At 54.1% G+C, this 20,423-nt stretch overlaps 1 protein-coding gene across 3 annotated transcripts in view; it reads right to left on the reverse strand.

The window, feature by feature from the left end:
• Positions 1-914: 914 nt before the first annotated feature.
• LOC148838759 (vasodilator-stimulated phosphoprotein-like) overlaps positions 915-20,423 on the reverse strand; it is a 30,337-nt gene continuing 10,828 nt past the window's right edge. The window contains exons 2-15 of one of the 3 annotated variants that reach the window (XM_088912026.1): positions 15,368-15,539; positions 13,202-13,382; positions 12,448-12,514; positions 9,672-9,751; positions 9,167-9,393; positions 8,557-8,714; positions 7,962-8,022; positions 7,767-7,809; positions 7,266-7,308; positions 6,861-6,896; positions 5,972-6,031; positions 5,130-5,199; positions 4,783-4,840; positions 915-3,643 (exon numbers count right to left, since the gene is read on the reverse strand). In XM_088912026.1, the coding sequence (XP_088768152.1) occupies positions 3,606-3,643; positions 4,783-4,840; positions 5,130-5,199; positions 5,972-6,031; positions 6,861-6,896; positions 7,266-7,308; positions 7,767-7,809; positions 7,962-8,022; positions 8,557-8,714; positions 9,167-9,393; positions 9,672-9,751; positions 12,448-12,514; positions 13,202-13,382; positions 15,368-15,539 (1,294 nt within the window). In that variant the 3' untranslated portion in view covers positions 915-3,605. The remainder of the gene's footprint in view (positions 3,644-4,782; positions 4,841-5,129; positions 5,200-5,971; positions 6,032-6,860; positions 6,897-7,265; positions 7,309-7,766; positions 7,810-7,961; positions 8,023-8,556; positions 8,715-9,166; positions 9,394-9,671; positions 9,752-12,447; positions 12,515-13,201; positions 13,383-15,367; positions 15,540-20,423) is intronic. The other 2 variants (XM_088912027.1, XM_088912028.1) reach the window with 2 other exon arrangements.

Genomic DNA, 20,423 nt, shown 5'->3' on the forward strand with positions numbered 1-20,423 from the left:
CCACGCCACCCGCTGGTTGGATTCGACTTCGAGCTCAGCAGTCAGGGAAACCGGCGCTCGAGGACCAGTGACCGAGTTGTGGATCATTACCACGAGGTAATGCACAATCGCGCGCCATTTAATAGGTGGACTTGTCCCGCAGGTCCACCGTAGACACGGCCTGTTGTCCCACGAGGAGTCGGCGGTGTGTCGGCTGTAGGGGAGGTAGCTTTGTTGGGACAGAAATAAACTATAATGATATAGTTCAGGTGGGGAGCTGCGTCAGCATGCGTCGGCTGCAAAGGAACAAGTAAGAGATTTATTCACACCTGAGGAAGGCTCCATGGCCGAAACGTTGTGTTCTCTTTCTTCTCTTTTCAGCATGGAATAAACCTTACTTATTTATAATGATGGTGATCGCACCCCTGCATGTATTTAACAAGGCTATTACCAATATATTTTTGTTTTTGCTTACTTCAGGGCTGTCAGTGAAGAAATGTCTGTATTGCCTGTGATCATTACTTAGGACTTAGGGCCGACATCAAGCATCCGAGCCACTGCAAGACACACACACACACACATCTACAGTGGGCACCGAGACACACTATAGGACCTGGACACCGTGGCTGTGGAAACTGTAGAACAGCCATGTGGGGTTGAGACCAGACCATGCAGCCTCCACCCAGACGGCGCTCCCGTCTGGATCCCTTCCCCGGAGTATTCCGTGTGGTGATAATGGACGGAAGACTTCTACTCCCTGTCTGCTCCCAGCTGGAGCCGGGCTGCCAGGCGGAGAGGGGGGAGGCCCAGGCCTGCCACCGGGATCAACTCCCCGCCGGAGCGGAGCAGAGCCCCACCCCTCTCCCCAAGACCAGCCCGCAGCACAGGGGCAACAGGAGCCACTGCGCGCCCAAGAAGAGACGGACTCGGGTGTGTTATAGGAAGCAGCTGTATTTGGCTATAAAGGCAGTCGCTGATATCCAGTGTCTCCTACACGTTTCTTCCGACAATTCAGTGTAAAAAGGCTAAAGTCTAATAGAAAAACAATAAACCCATTAAAAAAAAAAATCAATCGCAGCAAAAAAAATAACCCATTAACCTTACACCATGAATCTCAAATAAAATAGAAACCATTTATCATATTTTCATTTCCCTCAAAAAGAAATTTCTATATATACTATATTATATATCATTTCAAAAGCAGTTAGCAGGAGTGGCAAAAAAAAACATTTTTTTTCTTCTTTTAATATACATGTATAAAAACAAACACAAAAAAGCACAGCAAAGCTTAGAACCACTGCTGGAGCTCCCAGTCTGCCCTTCGACGCGGGAGAAGGCACCTTTGATCCAGGCTTAACCGACAGCAAGCGTTCCCTGGTCTGCTTCCGCGTTGTGCCCTGGCCATCGGCGTCTTCCTCGTTTTTGACCTGCCTGTCAATACCTCCATCCCCAAGCTGTGACCCTGCCATGGGATTCCTACAACTATGACATCACCCTTCCTCCCCTGCTGCTAGTTGGGAGTGACATCACCGTGACATCACAAAGAGGGCAGCAGTGAGGCCACACCCCCTGCTCAAGAGGGGTGCTTGCCCTTGCCTGCTCCACCATTCACAGCACGAAGCCCTGTTCAACGTGCAGGGCAGATGCCATCACTCATGTCAGAGGAAAGGGCTTTCTTGTACGTTTCCAAAGTTTTGGGCAGGGAGACGTGCCAGAGGGACTGGAAGCTAGCTCTGTGATCCCTGATCCCCGTGTTCCTGGAAGCCGCCAGGCACTAAACGGAGAGGCCGCCAGCGGAGTTTCCCCTGGACATCTCAGCTGATTGTCAAAGCTGTACAAACACTGCACAGTGTGGGTGCTGACGAGCCCCTGGCATTACAGGCTGCTCTGCGCCCCCCCCGCTCAGCTGAGGACACGGGTGCCCACCACAACTGCTTCCTAATACCTGCTGAAGAAAGGGGCGCACAGCTTTCAGTCCTGTGGCTATCGGCTGGCCAGGGGCCTCTTACAATACTGCCGAATTCCCGGCCCCCCTTATCCTTTCCCGCGCAGCTCGGAATGATTACGGAGGAGCCAGATGGGCGCTACTGCAAAGCAGGAATGTTCTGGAAAGCACGAAGCGCGTTGCCGAACGACAGCACAGCACAGCGGTTCTTGTCCGCCTGCGGGCTGCGTGTGAATCTCATCACCTGTTCAGATGTTTGGACTGAAGTTACTGGACTATAGCTAAGAGGCCCAGCTGGGACCAGAAAGAACCAGCCCTGTCCTAGACTAGACAGAAGAGCTGTGCGTTCCCTTCGATTGTCTGGATATGTGCCCGCCAGTTTTTCGTGCTTAAGGAAAGGCACAGCCTTACTGCCACAGTCCGACGTGGGGGGGGGTGGTGGTGGGAACCCTGACTCAGGCTCCCTGGCCAGGCCCGGTCCGGCCCGAGCCACTGGAGGGGGAGGACAGGCTGGAGCCTCAGGCGTGCCTGTCGGACAGGAGGGGGGGGAGGACGCTGCCCGCCCCCGACCCACACCCGCAGGTGCAGCGCCGCACCCTGCTCATCCCTGAGTTCTTGATATGTTGGGGTTCAAGCCCAGACCCGCCCCTTATGTGCTCCTCTCTCCAGCCGCGGCCCCTTGCCTTCCACACAGCAGAGGGCGCCAGCGGGAAGGAGGTCCTGCCCTCGCCGGCTCTCGGCCCATCATGGAGCCGGAATATCCCAGCCCTTAGGTGCGGAAGGCGGAGCGACCCCACACTTCTTGTAAGGCCTCTGAAAGGAGCTCAGAAGCGAACAGACGGAATTACCCACGAGCACAGAGGACCAGCTCTGCGCTCCCCCGGGTCCGGAGCTGGTGCTTCTTAAAGACTTGACTTAACATCATTTTTTTGGGTCCGATCTGGCTGCTGGGACTTCAATCGCCTCTTCTGCAACCCCCCCCCCCCACCCCTCCCACATGCACCCCCACTGGCACAGGCGCACTGAAGGTCAACCCGCCCTGGACACCCGCTCTCCTTCGAACTCAAGAACGAAGAAGACTGTCCCACCTGGGAACCTGGGAGTCCAGTGCCGGAGAGGGCGTCCCCACTCGGATCCCCCCCCTGCGTCACGCCCACCCCGGTATTCCCTGCAGACCTCGTCCAAACCCGCGGAGCTCTGTCAGGGGGGGGCTCGACCTGGGCGAGCTGCGAAGGCTGCGGCCGAGCTCCGCCAGGAGGCGCGGGGAGGAAGGCGAGGCCTGCGCTCCCTTCCTCTTTCACGGCACGGGGGGCTCCTTCCTGGCAGCGCCGAAGACCCCGGGAGCACTGGGGGGGGGGGGACGCAGTAAAGAAATGAATGGGAAAACACCCCCCCGGCTAAGAAAACGAAGCGAAAGTGGCTCCGCGGCTGACGAGGGCGTCGCGGGGCTCAGCAGTGGTTCTAAAACCGCGCGTGAAGAATCGGGGTACGGGGAGGTGAGAGCCGCCCGCTCTGGGCTGCGCCCCCCCCCCCGTCTGGTCTTGGCGGAGGGGGGAGGGGGGAGGGGAGGGGGGCGGGGGTGGGGTTGAGGGGTGCCTGGTTCGGTGGCTGGGGCTCGGCAGTGCCGGCCTCCTCCAGGCTCCCTCCAGCGTGCTGCAGGTCCTGCTGTGCAGCTGAGCCACTACGAGGAGCCCCTCTTCTGCAGCTCCTGGATGAATGCTGTGACAGAAGGAGAGAGCGAGGAAGAGAGTGAGCGAAGGAACGCGATCACGGGCACCCCCACGCTTCACAACCCAGAGGATCACCTACATATAGATCACGGAGTGGAAGTGTACAGTATTTAAAACTGTTAAAACGGAGTAACAGAGGCACCTTGCTACACAATGAGTTGTGGGAGTGTGGAACAAGTTCTGACCTGCTTCAGGGCGAGACGCTGGGATCAACTGTCTGCTATCTAATGGGGCAAATGAGCCGAACGGCCTCGAAATCTGTCACCTCTGTTGTGCTCCTTCAGAATATTTATTGGCTCATCGAACGGGACAAAAGAGAACTCAGCCTGTATTTATCATCGTTTCCACTGGATCATTCTGAATGCTGCTGGAAAAAAAAACCTTCTGAAGAAAAAGGATAAAACCCAGTTTGGGCTTCCGGGCCCGGAGGAGTAAATCTTATGAACTGAGCAGATTCCCCACCCCTCTGAATTTATTCATCACCTTGCTGTCCTCCCTCCTGCTCCTTGGTTGGGTCTGAACCTTCTTCCAGAGAAGGCTTAGCCTCTCCGACTGCGGCCTGGAGGAGTTTTAAAAATAAGGACTAAATATAAAACCCTGTTGAATGATTTGCACAGGCGGACTCCTTTACAGAAGACAATCCTTCTTTTAATCTGCTTTGGGGGTTAATCTTCGTCTTTAAATTCGATCTCCCTGCAGACAGCGGAAAACTGGAAAGGTCTGTCTAGCATTCACACACCTGAGAGGCTCAGACAGAGAGATAAGTACTCAGGGCAGGGGAAAAGGCCAAGGACACAGGAGAAAGGTTACCAATTAGTAATTAGTAATTAATTGATCTCATCCAGCTGTTTTTTTAAAAGAAGTCAGAGTACGGGCTTCAATAGCATGGCCGAGGAGCTTGTTGCATACTCCCACCACTCTTTGTGTAAAGAAGCGCCTCCTCTTTTCTGTTTTAAATTCAGGTGGACAGTCCCCACTCGTGCCCTCTGGTTCCTATTTTGCTGCTGCATTCTTATTTTTTCTTTAAAAAAAACAACACAAAAGCTTGCTGTTTCCCCCGTGTGGCAGGTGGTGCAGTCTGCACTCACAAGTCCCAAGGGCCGCCAGCAGACAGGGGTGAGTGCTTACCGCTAATGATCTCCTCCTTGACTTTCTGCAGCTCCTTCCGCACCTCCTCCAGCAGCTCCTGCGGGCGGGAGCAAAGGGAGACTCTTGGTCAGAGCTGCTGGGACCAGGCTGGACTAACACTGCGGGTGGCCACTGGCTACAGCCCCTCCCTTGGATATGCAGTGAAGACTTCACCATCTCACCGGGTCGAGCAAAGGGAGGAGGGAAAACCTAGCTCGTCTTCTAGAACCTGGGTACGTCTGGGTGAGAGTTCTGGGTGAAACGGGTTGGGGGGGGGGGGTCAGGCCCCCACACTTCACACGATGAGGGGAGGCGCCCCCTGGAGGGACGAGAGACCCTGTGCTCACCTGTTTGATGCGCTCCATATCCGAGTCCTCAGCGCTGCCTCCATCGCTGGAGCTGACTGCTGACTTCACCCTGTTCAGAGACCAGGGGACGACAACACAAGAGAAGGACACTGCAAACTTGTCACCTGAGAGATCTCCTCGTCGAGCACATGTGCACATCTGCAGGTGCGGCGGCAGACATCTAGCGCCATGGCAACACATCGCTGCTGTGGCAACAGACACCCAGCGCCACGGCAACCCAACAACCACAGACCCGCCCACCACCACCACCCTTGACAACCAGATGGACACCAGCACAGCTCAGCACACTTCTCACACACAGCAAATCTGGGATCCAGAGCCCAGTGCAATTCTGTACTGTACAGAGGGAGCACATAGAGGCAGGGAAATGGACGCCTGTCCGAACACAGGTGTGCCTGTGCTCACAGGTAAAGCAATTCTGCAGCCTCAGCACAGCAGCACAGGTTTTGATAACCTCCAAGGATGCAGTCTGGGCACTGCAGCAACACCGACACTGGCCACAGAGCGCGGGGCAAGAGTGCCGCAGCTGTGACTCAGAAGTCTACAATAAAGAGGGATCCTTGGTCCTGCAGGCTGCTTCTGACAGCCAGTGTGCAGAGAGATCCAGCAAACACCTGGTCTGGCAAAGCCCCTCAGGGGTCAGCCAGACAGGCGCTGAGGTCTGAGGTCTGAGGTCTGAGCCCAGCGCCCCACGCAGGCCACACTGCAGGGACTGGAGCCGCCCCCTCAGACAAAAAGCCACCACAGCTCGCGCCCAGAACCCAGAAGAGCAGCGCAGATGCAGCAGTCTGGCAGCAGGGCGCCGGCCCAGCTCGGTCTACCTGGGGCTGCTGCTGACCGGGGAGCTGCTGGAGTCCAGGCTCTTTGGCACGGAGTTATTCCTGTTTGAGAGGAACACACATGCTCACACTGGGACGCTCGCGGGCGGGACAGAGCCCACACTCTGCTGTGGCTGTGGCTCAGTGATACAGGGCAGGGCAGGGCCTGGATCTGTACACTGACCAAGCCTCCAGCACCACCACCCACTGCAACACCACCACTGGGTATTCGAACACAGTGGGAACCGAGACAAACGTAGTATTCATACTCTTCCATCTCAAACAGCTGTTAAGTCTTTCTGCTTTTATGTACTATATCATTACCATGTTTAATAATTATAACTTAATTATAATAATAATATTCTTCTTCATTTTCATTTAAAATAATTTCCAGGTATTTTTCTTACATATGTGATGTCTTGAAATCCACTTTAGATCTTTACTTCTTATTAAGTTACTGTCTGCTCTCATGCGTTCTGTGTGCTCATGAGAGCAGTTGATGGTTTTGTCTGTTTCCAATCAGAATCTCATGTGCTCCAATCAGGCTGTTTGATTCCTAGCGCCCAGCGTGTCTCTGGCACTGAGTGTGATGAAAGGCACACGAGCCCAGTGCATCGTGGCACTGCTGTCAGGCTTGTTTCTCATCATGCAGGGTTTGTCAACCCACCTGAACCTCGTGCAGACAGAAGGACAGAAGAAGACAGACAAGACTACAGCCAGAGGGCACAGACGGTGGAGTCTGGGAGAGACCCCATGAGCCCCTCCTCTGCTCTACAGGGAAAAAGAGCAACGTCCCCTATTGTAGGCAACCAGGCGCCACATGTTAAAATATTAACAGTTCCTGTGTAGTGTTAGTTTCCAACAGTCTGTAGTTATTAAGAGAAACATTTACTCATTCTGGCTTGGGCCTCTGTCCTCTCTTTCAAACCTAGAGAAGAGAAATTGACCTTTTATCTGAAAAGGGGGAAAAGTATACACAAGAGCTCCTTTTAAGTTCTCTAACACCGGCTATTACTGGCTATGATTTGGCACGGCCAGCCAGCTGTCTCTTCCTGTCTGGGTCATCTCTGTGAGCCCTGCGCCTGCGCACAGGGAGCAGTGAGGAACCGCAGGCTCAGGGAAATCCTGGTCATGGTCTGCTGGCCACGTGACCCAGGCTCGAACCCGTGATCACAGACCTCTGCCTGCTCGCTACTGGCTGAGATGTCTGGGAGGTCCCCATCTTTTCCCAGCCTGGTGCAATTTGACATTTCAAGGTTCAGTAATACATTCAGTAACACTAAGAACAAGCCTGTACCTGGGCATGGTGGCAGCTTTCTCCCAGGGCTTCTTGAACGAGTCTGAAAGAGAAAGAGCCAGAGACACAGTTAAACTCCTGACTGGACTGGACTGGACTGGACTGGACTGGACTGGACTGGACTGGACTGGACTGGCAGGAGCCCAGGACAAAAATCAGCTGCAGTTCATACATACTTCCTCTGTACAGGCTATACATGAGCCTGGGATGTGTGACACCCGACAGGGAGCAAACAATTTTTTTACTGAGCTACCCTGGGGCAAAAGGAGCATTTCTGCATGCAGTGCCCCTGACTGGCCACTGGGAGGCAGTGTTTGACACAGAAGCGAACGCAGCAGCTGTCTGGAGCCTGTAGAAGGTCATCTTTCAATGGGGGAGTTGCATAGCTATAACTGTGTGAAGACCGGGCCTAAAATTCCAGTGTCCTGAACCCAGGATCCAGACTGTTGGCCACATAGCAATACACAGAGCCCAGACCTCCACTGTCCCACTTTAACTCACCACTCTGGCCGAAGGGCTTTGCACCAGAAGACTCGGACTCATCCTGCAGAGAGAGAGAGGGCACGAGGGTGAGAGTCGAGGGACGAAGCGTAGAAGCCATGGGGAAGGAAGAGAGAAAAGGTTACCACTTGTGGGTCCAGGAGAGACTAAAAAGCACAGTATCCAGGTCTCGGGACGGGGTGTGGGGGTACTCACATTGGCAGAATCCTCCTCCTTCTTCACTACAGGCTTTTCACTCTTGGTCACTGCTTTTCTCCTGAGGAAGAGCAATTAGGAAAGGCTTCAGCAGCAGTCTTCACCAGCCCCTGAGTGATTATGGCACTTGCCCACTTCCCTCTTCCCTCTTCCACTGTCCTGTCCTGGAGTGGCATCTGTGTATTCACCAGCTCCGACTGAAGGCCAGATATGCGATTCACAACTTCAAGAACAACAACCTTCAGGACTTCAGATCTCTTTCCTTGCTGGTTTCATTTCTGTGCATTTCTCCAGAGTTCCTAAGTCACGGTTCAGCCCATCAGCCCAGAGTCTAAACTACTCTCCCTTTTCACAGTTCCCCCAGGATCAGCTCTCATTATTCTGCAGGACATTCCCAGATAAATTCTGAGATTTCCCGCGGATGTATACATCTCTGTCCTCTTACTCATCCTGTTTCCGGTGTCCAAATCCCTCCACATGTTTGAATATCATTAGCCGCCCACTGTAAACAGTCAACTCCGCAGCAGTGGATATTTTTCCTGTTCTCCCCCCGGCTGAGCGTCAGGCCCCTGTTACAGCCCCAAGACGCACTCACCTGCGGGCAAGGATGGCACTCATTTCGTCCATGAGCCCGCCTCCTCCTCCTCCTCCACCACCACCACCACCGCTGCCGCCGCCGCCCCCTGCTGGTAGGGAGATGCTATTGCGGCCGTTGTCAGCTTTGGGCCCAGAGCCTGCCCCTGTGCTGTCTTCCTGCAGGCGGGGGGAGAGAGCAGCAATGTCGTCACACACGGCAGGGAGCTCAGAAAGCAGAGCACTGCTGTGCACAGTGGCCGTGCGAGAACACTCATCCGGAACTGACCAGATGTGCAGAACATCAGTTACATCTACTGCATTACTGCTGGGTTCTGAAAGATGTAATAAGGAGAATCGGACAACATAATCAACCAAGCTGGATCTAAAATATCATTAATATGAAGGCATACCAAGCTTCCCAGGACAAAAAGTATGTAAGAGGGGACATACAACATCCTTTTATTTTTAAAATAGACCCGTCAGGCTGCTTACCGACGCTTCAGCTTCTTAACTTAAGCAGAACACTACAGCAGAATAGTGTACAGAAAGATAAGGTCGATTTTCTTGGCCTTTAAACTGGGTTGTCTGCTTTTCTGCACCTGACCCCTGACCTCTGACCCTGCCTTTACCTTGGCCACCTTTTTCAGCTTGGCTCCCGCCAGCGCCGCCGCAAGGCCAGAGGCGCCCCCGCCAGCCCCCGAGCCGGCTGCCGGTCCCGAGGGGAGAGGAGGGGCGGGAGGGGGGCCGACCCCCGAGGGAGGTGGGGGTCCTGGTGGGGGTGGGGGCCCTGGAGGTGGAGGGGGCCCGGGCGGACCAGGGGGGCCCCCTGGGGCTGGAGGAGGGGCAGGCGGGGCTGCTGAAGAAGAAACGGAGAGAAAGGAGAGGATCAACACATTTCGAACAACTGTCACCGAGAGTCTAAAGCTGGCTCTCTCTGCTAAGGGAACACAATACAACCGAGGTGCTGTTCTCCGTAAAGGGAAGGACCAGCATTCCTGTTCTGCGAAAAGTGATTAAATGGAGTAAAGTCCTACTTCAGCACCTGTAGCCGATAACCACTTCCACTCCAGTCCTGGCCTGGGTTCTCAACTTTTATACAACCACAGGCCACACCTGTCTGAGTCCTCTCCTCACCTGGGACGGAGGCCTGTCTCTCCCTCTCCAGCCGCTCCCTCTCCAGCTGTTCCTGCCTCTGCTGCTCCAGCTGCAGCTGCCTGCGGACAGAACAGACATCAGGACCCCTCGACTCAGGGCAGAAGCACCTCCTCTCAAGGAGCACACAGGCTACAGAGAAATCCCAGCACTTAATTTCACAGCACTGCACTGCGGACGAGCAACACAGTGAACAGAACGGCTTAGAATAAAACCTGAATCGGTCCCCGAGTCTCAGAATCCAGCTGGTTCTCTCCGACACTTTAGGGTAGAGTAGAACAGCTCATTGGAACTGGTTTAACTGGATCAAACAGTCTGAAAGAGGCAGAGGAGTTGCTGGACTGGAGCCGAGAACAGCAGGCCGAGAGAAGCACACTCTTTATCACTGCACAAGTCTTCCCCATCGCACTCCAGGCCAACAGACCAGGCAGTCACTGCAAAGAACTTCAACCCACACCAGGTGTTACCAGTGCAGCAGGCCGACTCATGAGGGGGCTGCAGTGACGAGTGGGCTGCCCCTAGGGGCCAACGTCGGGACGGCTGGCACTTGTGAATAGCATCACCTGCCGTACAGTAATTATGGGATTAAATGCTTGGAATGTTGAGATTCCCATATGGGTCCGGGCTGACTGGGAGAGTGGTCAAGGGTGCGCCCAGTTCTGGTAAAGCTAGTGAAACTAACAGGAATAGTAGCAATAACAGTAATGGTAACGGTAGCAGTAGGAGTAGGGGTCAGCAGGCTCAGGAGGTAGGATAGCCATTCTCTTAAGCCTTCAATACCGAGTCAGAGTTGTTCCACATGCCCTGGCCCCGAGCACAGCAATTTCAGGCTCCTTTTGAGCTCTCCTCCTCACATATTTGCATCAACAGATGCATGAAGTCAAAATGAGGTTATAAACACACCGACTGTCTGCTGCATCAGGAAGATTCATACAGATGCCAGTGAAACCAAAAACCTGAAATGGAGTCAAGTGCTGTGGAGCAGGACCTGTCCTATTGCAGAATTGACAGGAGGAGAGAGAGAGTGCAGTCGAGGCAGTGCAGCCGCAGGAAGTGACAGCAGTTAGAAAGGCAATAACAGGAAACCGCTGAATCTCGGTGACCCGTTATGGGCTGCTGTTTTTTTACTCTTACTCGGTAAAACTCCTGTCTCGTGGCTTTGCAGTGAATCTGTGTCGCTCAGTTACCATGCTGTGCCTGTCTGCTCAGCTCTGAAAAGCTCCTCTTTGTCGTGAAAAATCAACACCTGTATTCGCTCGGAGAGTGCTGCAGTATCAGGACTTATGCAAACCTGCTGCAGATCTCTCTCTATACTTGGGATCGGAGATCCGTGTCTTTTCCCCCCCCAACTCCTCCTCCCCTCCAGCCCACAGTGCACTGGCCCGATTCCCAGAGAGAATGCACAAGACTCAGACTGGTGAGGTCGCGGGGAGCCTCCTAGCTAATTAATCCAGGAGTAACATCGCTGCTGAGCCGCGCCAGTGAGGCCCGACACCTGGAACCTGAACCGCAGGAGAGACGCTCACTGGCCCAGGCAAGACGGCTTGTCTGTCTTCTGAAGAACAACAGTTAAGCTATCCAGGCAGCACTCTCAAATTAAATCAGGAGTAATGACACTCTCAAATTAAATCAGGAGCACTTACAGCCTCCTTTTACAGGAATACTGCTCTCTTCCCCTGCAGAGCCACTGGTATCCGCTCTCTGTGAATCTGGACTTCGCAGCAGAGCTCCAGGGAGTCACACTGTCTAAATTATTTCCCCTGTACGACCGGGTGCTCAGCAGCGCTGCTCCCATGTGCAGGATGGAGAGAGGCAGTGAAATCAAGTTTCAAAATCTCAGACGTTTCAAAACAAAGAACATCCCAATCTAGAACTGTCAAGAGGCTGATGTTCCCTTGATATTTCCTAGCGCGCAGCTGATGCATCGTTCCGCGAGCCCTCAGCAAGCTGATCAACGTCCCAAGATTCGGAGCTGGGGGGGGGGCACATCGCCAGCTGCACCACGGATCATCGACGCCACAGCTGGAGAGTCCCAGGCCAAACCGTACCCTGATCCAGGAGCCTCCGGAAAATGAGCCCATCAGCCACCGAGCCCCAGCTGGGCGCCGCAGTGGAGCCCCGTACCGTTACGTCCGAGCTCACTTACGAGGCATTTCCAGGTGCGGGAGGAAGGGGGATCCCCGACAGCACAAACCCACACATCGCTCCTCCTCAGTCCTCGGACTTTGCCCTCCGTATGGCCACTGACCCACCGCGCCTACCTGTCAGCACTCCTCCTCCTCCTCCTCCGCCTGGACAGGCCCTCCAGCAGCAGAGCAGATTACAGCTAAGCTGGGAGTGACCGGAGGAGTCGGCCAGGGGGAGGGGTTGGGGGTGGATTTAAAAGTCAAGCATTAGGGTCTCATCCCGGCTTTGCTTCCCTGACGCACACTTAATTCAACACCAGGGGACCAAAGAGCTCCATGCAGCACTAATGACATTACCACAGCTTGAAGTCTTCCAGCTTTAAGCTGGAACAAAAGCTATTTTAGCAAAGGTGTGTGTGTGTGGGGGGGTTTGAAAATCCTAAGAGAAGTAGTGAATAACCAGCTGACAGAAGCTGAGCTGAACTCAGCTGAACTCTGCAGAAGACATCAGGAAGAGAGCACAAGTCAGATTGCTTTCCCTTTCATTTCACCGATCGGTAACCACTCTGTGCCAGACAGAGAGATGCAGGTGCGGATGTGTGGGCTTCCCCACAAACCCCATCGCTTGGTACCTTCTCTGCTGCTCCAGCTCCTCTGGGGACGGTCCATTCTGCATGGTGCGGGGGGAAGGTGGGAACCCTGTCCAAGAGAGGGAGCAGTTTTAGGAACAGCACTTCATGTGTGTTAAGATTGCACAGCATTTGTATACTATGTGTCCAGCGCAAAGTTACTTATGATTTCTTCAGAATAAACATTTACCAATGAACACAAATGCATCGAGAACAAGAGGCACTTTACATGAACAGCTGTGGGAGTGTGGAACAAACTACCCAGCCATGTTGCTGAAGCCAATACCTTCGGCTTTAACAAGATGACTGGGTAGCTTGTTCCACACTCCCAACACTCTTGGTGTAAAGTCGTGCCTTCTGCCCTGATTACAGGATCTCGCTCAGCCATTTCTTGAAAGAAGCCAGAGTATCGGCTTCAAGAACATGGCTGGGTAGTTACAGTACACGACAAAAGCAACAGAATTTTAGTTCCAATTCTATGCAACTTTCTTTTGTTACATATTTCTGTCACATGTTACTAATCTACGTCTGGAGAACATTTGAGAAACGTCTCCACAAATGACTAACTCCTGACAGCTACAAGGTGTGGTGGACGTTGCAACAACGCAAAAGACTTAAAGATCAACTTTTAAATCTAAGAGCGCAAAAACCATTTCTTTCGGCTCCGTCAGTTTCAGTGGCGTCTGGAACAGTGAAAGCAACAATACCGCGCGTGTGTGAGAGAGAGACGGCCCTGGCAGAGCGTCATGGGACCTACCAGGGTCGGGCCCGGTCGCCAGCAGCTCCAGGGCGTGCATCATCCCGTTGGCAAACAGGGTAGCATCCTCCTTGCTCCCGAAGTTGAGGCCCCAGACCTGCCTGGCGTCTCTCCACTGGTGGAAGTTGGGGGTGGCCTGGTTGTACTTCAGCCCCTTCACGATGGGGCAGTTAATGACCACCTGCAGGCGAGGAGCAATGATTCAGCTCCCCACCACTGGTCGCTCTCTTCACAGATGCCAGCCCCGACACGAGGCGGCCAGGAGTGAAAGGAGCTACAGATGGCGGCTGGCAGGGCCGTCGCCGAGCTGGAAGATGCCGTCCAGGGAGTAGACTGGGGCGCCTCCAGTGAGACCCCCACATTCCCCTTCCTCACAATGAGGAGGAGCAAGAAAAAAAGCCGCTGTGGGCGGTTCAGACTGGAGGGCTGAAATCCAGGGAGGTGACGTTAAAAGAGGACAGTACACATGACCTCACTTTGACAGTATGATCACAAGACGTGGAAGTGCAAATCTGCTTTGGAATCTGTCCACAGAAGAGCAAACAGGCACATTCCTCGGGCTTAAAGGAGTGGCTCACGCCGACAGTGGACGAGAACGGAGTCTTTCTAGTGCTGAACAGAGATTAGAGTATTCAAAACCCTAAACTCAACCCACCAGGCAGCCCCTGAACAGAGGAGACAAGGGGAAACCACACGGAAGGGCATTAAAAACGATACCAAGAGACATTTCTTTCATTATGCATGGGGACGAGAGAGAGTGAGGAACTGAGTACTCAGCCATGTGGACTTGGATAATATCTTGACTGCCTTAAAAAAAGCCCGAAGGAGACCCTGGGGTCACTCAGATACCAAGAACCAGATGTTCTCAACCTGAAGTTCCTCCTCATGTTCTTATGGAAAAAGCCCTGACGCAGTTAAAGAAACTGACAAAGTGATCCAAGCTCAGAAGTCTCGACAAACGGATATTTGAAGCCGATATTTTACCAGATGCAATAATAAAGAAAGCCACTAGGTGGCGGCAAAGTGCGCAGAGACGAGCAAGTGCAGCTCTGGCCAGGCCCTCAGAACCAGTTCATTCCCAGATTGCCACACAAAGAAAACGGAAGGAAATTTGATTCTGCCAATTACACATTTTTAGCCAGTTCCCTTTTTCTGCTCTACCTGTGGGCTTAAGCGGTGCAAAAAAGGGGAAACTGTAGAAATAAAGTAATTCAGGGAAGTTCTTTGCTTATCTCCAATTCCTGAACTCTGCAAAAATATGTTGAGGTTTTTTGTCTTTGAAATATGAAAATCATCTGAATAGTTATGCTTCTTTGTGTAACTCTGAAGGCCTTTCTGAAGCAGATCTATGGCAAGAATGTTTTTTGTTACAGTTGTACAGAGTACTGGGATGCTTTATGAAAGGCACTATATGATAAAAACTCCAAATATAAACGAAGTCATCATTCATCAGTATCATCAGTAATAACCACTATCACGCAACTAGGATCAAGCCACTGAAGCCCCCGGAGGTCGCCGGGCTCAAGACCCCCAGCCTGTCCCATTTCCTGAGGGGTTCTGGACCCGAGCAGCCGGCTTCAGGATTCTGGGAACGTCCTGGCCTCAGAGCCCGCGCCAGGCACCCGGAGACGGTCCAGGGAGCACACACGCAGGTGCGCGACACGCGCCACGCTCGGTCACAGGAAACCACGGGCGCTCTCACGCCATGCAGGAGTGGCCTGGACTCCCCAGAGAGGCGCCCGTCGCCGGCCGAGCCACCTGACACCTGGCAGACCGCGCTCGGCTGGCACACAGAGGGCCGGCGTCAGCTCACGTGGCACTTCTCTGAACACCAGGAGCTACAGGCAGACCCCGTGCAACCGATTCTGTTCTGAAAGGGAAAGACCCGGACTGGAGCTCTGCATCAGCAGCTGGAGGACTGTCTCTGGGAAGCAGACGGACGGGATTCCTGGGCCTGCTAGCAACCCGACAAACGAGACGAGCGTCCGCCGTGTCAGTCACGGCAATCAGCTAACGGCACACGAGCATCGCCGCCGCGCACACAGCGCACAGCAGCAGACCCCAGGGGCTGGGGGTACATTTACTGCGGTAAACCTTGCCAGCAGTGAGAGCGAGGCCTGGAGCCGGGGGTGTTGCCTCGGCCTGCTCCAGAGAGCGGTACCGTACCTGCTGGTCCGGCTGCATCTTCCGCCCCACCACCCGGAAGGTGTTGGCACTGGGGTTGTGGTAGATCTGCACACGGCTGAAGGTCTGGGGGCCGGCGCCCGCTGGCACCCACTTCTTGTTGGCGTCATCGTAGATCATCACCGTGGCGCGAGCCTGGCAGATGCTGGACTCGCTGCGGGGCAGAGAGAGAGAGAAACGGGTGACTTTGGGCAGGCAGGCAATCGACTCGAGACCAGCAACGCGCCAGGGCCACCTCCTGCAGCTGGCGTGACGAGAGAGACCCGCGCCAGACGCAGTGGGCACTCTGACTGCCCTCGGCCATTACCTCCTGCACCAGCTGCAGAGGTCCAGATTGGACTGCACATACGGCACCTAGCTAGCTGCATCTTAACTACTGGGCTGGTTAGTGTTTGCACCTGCCCATTCCAAGCCAGCTGCCATAGAGTCGTTCGCATGTTTAAAAGTGACATACGGCAGGTACAGTTCACGTACGGCACTGTAACACGATAACGTTGTTTTCTCAAGGCACAAACTCGCCGGGCAGGTCCCCACTACCTGGTCAGCAAACGGGACCTCTTCTGCAGCCTGCTGCCCGTCACCCCAAATCCGAACAGTGAGCTCAGACTGGGGGAGTGGGGCAGTTGCCAGTTCTCAATTGTTGCCAAATCTCCTGTTTAACAGCTCGCTAATAGCACAAGCCACACTGGCACAAACTCTCCCACAACACATGGGGGGATGGCCAGAGCTCCCAGCGTTTCCACCAGCTTGCTAGCAGCAGTGTGTGCCTGAACAGCACTGGGGCTGTGTAGCAATCCAAGATGTAGCTTGTTTTTTTTTTTTTTGAGAGGAGTAGGAAACCATTACAACACAAAAAAAAACACGATTCACATCCAAAACCTGGGCTACATGAGATGCTCTCTGTCACGCTGGCTGCTGAGCCGGGACCCGTCCAGACGGACGCAGGCTCGGGCTCGGCCCCTCCCGGGGCGATGGCATGTGGCAGGGCGACGCACTGGCAGACAGACAGAGTGAAAGCAGCAACAGGCTCGTACCCCCTGTCCTCGCACAAGACCACAAGCGAGCAGGCGAGAGACGGGCGAGACGTGTGAACGCTGTGGCAGGGGTATCAGCCCCCCCTCCCCAGCCCAGAGACCTGCTGATCTAATCCGCTGCTTCCTCTGACTCGCTCAGCTGCACCATCGTCGGCTTCCTGCCTCTCCAGCACGCAGCCAAATAAGGGCCTGAAGCACAGCGCCGGCACAGCGCCGCGGCCGACACAGGCCTGGGGGCCACGCTCCGGGAGACTCTCGGGGCTCCCCGGGCCTGGACGCAGGTACGAGACTGCACCGATGAGCTGAGGCTCCTCCTGAAGGGCTGTCTGAGGCTCGGCACGGAGCTCCTTGTTCAGGCCGACTGTCCTGTCCTGTTTGTTTGTTTTGGACCAGGGTGTTTTTTGACGATGAAGAAACATGCAAAGGCCGAATTAGCCCAAGTGTTGCCACACTGGGGATGTGGTGTGTAGCCTTCTGGCTCTCTCGCCCCCCAAAAATGAAAGAAAAATTAATTTTGAACAACCTGCACCCTCCCCCCTCCGGCCCTGCACAGTGCGACAGCAGGAAGGCCTTGTTCAGAAGCGCATGTACAATGCTGGGCACTGCGTCAGAGAGGAGGTATTGCTGCTCTGGAATCTGTCCAGAGAAGGATCATCGGCTCCATTCCAGAGGTTGAGGGAGTGGTCTACGCAGACACATGGGGGAAACTGAACCTTTTCACTCCTGATCACAGAAGACTACGAGGGGACCTCAGTGACCAGGTCCAGCAATAACAACAAAACACAGACCAGAGGGCACAAAGGGAAATCCCATGGGAGTGCTTTTAAAACCGAGGAAAGGAGGCACTACTTTACACAAAGGGTTGTGGGAGTGTGGAACAAGGTATACAGTCACGCCGTTGAAGCCAACAGCCTGGCTTCTGTCTGGAATCATCTGCAAGAGACCCTTGGATCAATCAGCTACTGAAGATAAAGAGACGAGCTCAACGGGACGAGCAGTCTTCTCTTATTTATTACTTTATTCTCCTGATGGAAAAGATCGTGCTGGCCCTACTATGACCCGTTTTGTATTTTAATATTCATTAATCATTAACTGTTGAGCTCTAACACGCACCCCGACGCACATGGATATTAATCCAAATAGAGAAAAGGAGCAGATGGCGTTAATATTTAATTTTATTGTGATCCGGCACTGCTAGATCGGTTCAGAGAGGAGGGATTCAACCGAAAGAAGAGTAAGCTGCTGAGCCGGAGCACAAAGCTCCAGCCTGTCCTGCCGGAGTGTCTACAGTGTCAATCGATTGCAAAGATGGCCTTTTGTTGACTGGCTTTTCCTCCTCTCGTTAAGCATGCCAATTCCTAAATGTCTGGGTACCATGCAGAGGTCTGCTCAGTGCCGAATGTTATTCGTATCCCCACTGTTTCAAGGTCTTCTATCGCCTGTGCCAAGTTGCCCCGAGTTTAACAGCAAATCAAATTAAGTAAAAAGTCCTGACGTGCTTGTTATTTTATCCTGTTATCCTACTGAAGACACCAGGGAATCTGGAAAAAATGAGATGCATTCCCTGCCTACAAGAGAGGTTTCTGGCAAGACAGCACTGAACACATCAGAATGAGCCCTCGGACAAACTTGAGATTCTAGGGTGCTGCCCTTACAATAGGTACGATTCAGTCTTCTTCTTCATCGGACAGAACCCCCAAAAATACACACACTGTACATGTCGGCAAAAAGAAGGCTTAAAGCAGCCCTGTTCCTGGAGAGCCCCGGCTGTCGAGTCATTCTTGACTCCCCAGCGAAGCAGTTCAGATCCAAAACGAAAACGAACGCCCTCTACCAACTAATTCCACTGTGCGACGGGGATCTGGAAAGAGAGGACAAGGCTCGGCTTCTAAACAGTGAAATAATCAGTGGAAGGGTCAGAGTGCCGTGGCAGAAGGAGTGAAAAGGTAAAAATTGAAGCAAGAGGAGGAAACGCAAAACTGGGAGGCGCGGGGGCCTAGATTTGCAATGCAAACACTTCCAGGAGCGCAACACAGGCCGCGCCCCGCCCACTCCCACACACGAGCACGGCTGGCCAGCTGGGGCGGCCCCAAGCCAGCCTCGCCCGCCGCCGCCAGGACCGGGCCTGCCGCGGCCGCCCTGCTGGGAGACCCCCCTGCGCGCGGGGGGGGAATTCGGGAGGCGCAGGTGGGCCGGGGTTCCGGGGGGCCCAGCCTGCAGTCAGAGAACCAGAGCACCCAGGTGAAAACTACAGGGAAGTGCATTCAAACCTGTCAACGGGAGGCACTTCTTTACACACAGGGTGGTGGGAGTCTGGAACAAACTGACCAACCAAGTAGCTGAAGCTGAAACCTTGACTACATTCAAGAACCAGCTAGATGAGATCTGGGTTCAATTAGCCCAGATGTGCCAGACCTCTGTGCCAAATGGCCTCTGCTCATGTTCTTGATGTTCCTGTACCAGTAAACAGCACCGGCACACACAGCGCTCTCAGCTCCAGGTCTCAGCCCTGTCGTGTTTGCTGGTATGGCACACCGGGGTCACGATCATTCAGAATCTGAACGTTCAGACGCTGGCGGAATCACGGTCCCTGGTTCATTTAAATGCCCTCCCCCGTGGCCCAGAGAGGCTAATGTTGCTGGCTCAGGGGGAGGGGCCAGGGTCAGGCTCACTCCCCGAGAGGAATCTATGGGTCTGTGACCCGGAGGGGGGCGTGTGTGTGTGTGTGACAGAGACAAGGCGAGGGTTTCAGACAATCAGAAAGAGAGTGAGCTGGCATGCATTTTTAATCTCTTCAAATTGCCCTTCTGCAGGAGCATTAAATGGTGGATCACGCCGAGCCTCAGCTAAGCCCAGACTCTCTGAGCAGACAGCGCATCCGACAATAACTACCTGTTCCTTCCAGAGCTGCTGCCACTCCCCCACCTACCAACAGCAAGGCCTACCATTTACTGCAGAAATCTACAGTTTACACTTTACCACTCTGACCTTTTCCTACCGAAAATTAGGCTTCTGATTGCTCAAGGCAGGTATATTTCCTCATGAACTTCTGGGGCCAGTGGGCTGTGTTAAACACAGCAGGCGGACATCAGCAGAGCTCTCAAAATAAAGGATCGTGTGCTCAATGGATCAAAAGGCTAGAAATCCAGAACCCAGGGGCTGTGGAGGACCACAGACACACCTACTGAGCACGATCCATCGACAAACCCCTCTGTACAACGCCGTACTGCAAGGCCCCGCACCCCGAAACCCTGGGTGGAAGCAGGAGCCAAAATGGCTGCTGATCCAGGAGAGAAAGCAGCCCTGTTGCCTGGTCAGGCAGGAGTTAACAGGAAACTGTGCAGCTGGGGCGAAGTAAACAGAGTGCGGCCAGGCGCTCTCAGACATGCCTGTATAAGGCCGTGCTCAGCGACACGCCGACGGGCTGAGTCATGCCCCACAAGGCACGCCCCCTCCGTCTCTCTCCCCCTGTGCGACTGCACTACACCCCCGGCTCCCTCGGGAGCTCTCTGTACCTGCGCCTCCCCGTCTCTCTTCTTCAAGCCCAGCCCCGTCTGCCCCTCTCCTCCCTCCCACCCCGTCTCTCTGCCAGCCCCAGCTCGCTCCGCTCTACCTGGCCCCCCTCCACTCCCTCCGAGTCTCCAGCCCCGCCTCCCACTGCAACCCTCTCCTCTCTCCGCCAACCGCTCAAAACCTACAATCACCAGCCTGCTTTCGGCTCACAGTCTGGTGTGTTTGTGCCTGCTCCTTTTTGTGCTCAGTGTTGTTTGGCTTGCGTCAGCTTGGCAGAGCCTCTCACGCTTTCACTTACTGCAAACTTTTTTTCCTAAAACAAGAAACCCTTCATGTGAACCCTCCATATTTCTTAATTATCTGCGCCTGTACTAGGGCTATCCTATCAGTAGCCTGCAGGCCTCACCTCCCCCGATGCGGTCCAGAGGACACTGACAGTGAGAGGGATGTGGTCAGGGTAAACAGGAACACTGCTCTAGCCACTAATATTA

The sequence above is a fragment of the Atractosteus spatula genome, chromosome 3, assembly GCF_055471065.1.
Source record: "Atractosteus spatula isolate fAtrSpa1 chromosome 3, fAtrSpa1.hap1, whole genome shotgun sequence".
Lineage (NCBI taxonomy): Eukaryota > Metazoa > Chordata > Actinopteri > Semionotiformes > Lepisosteidae > Atractosteus > Atractosteus spatula.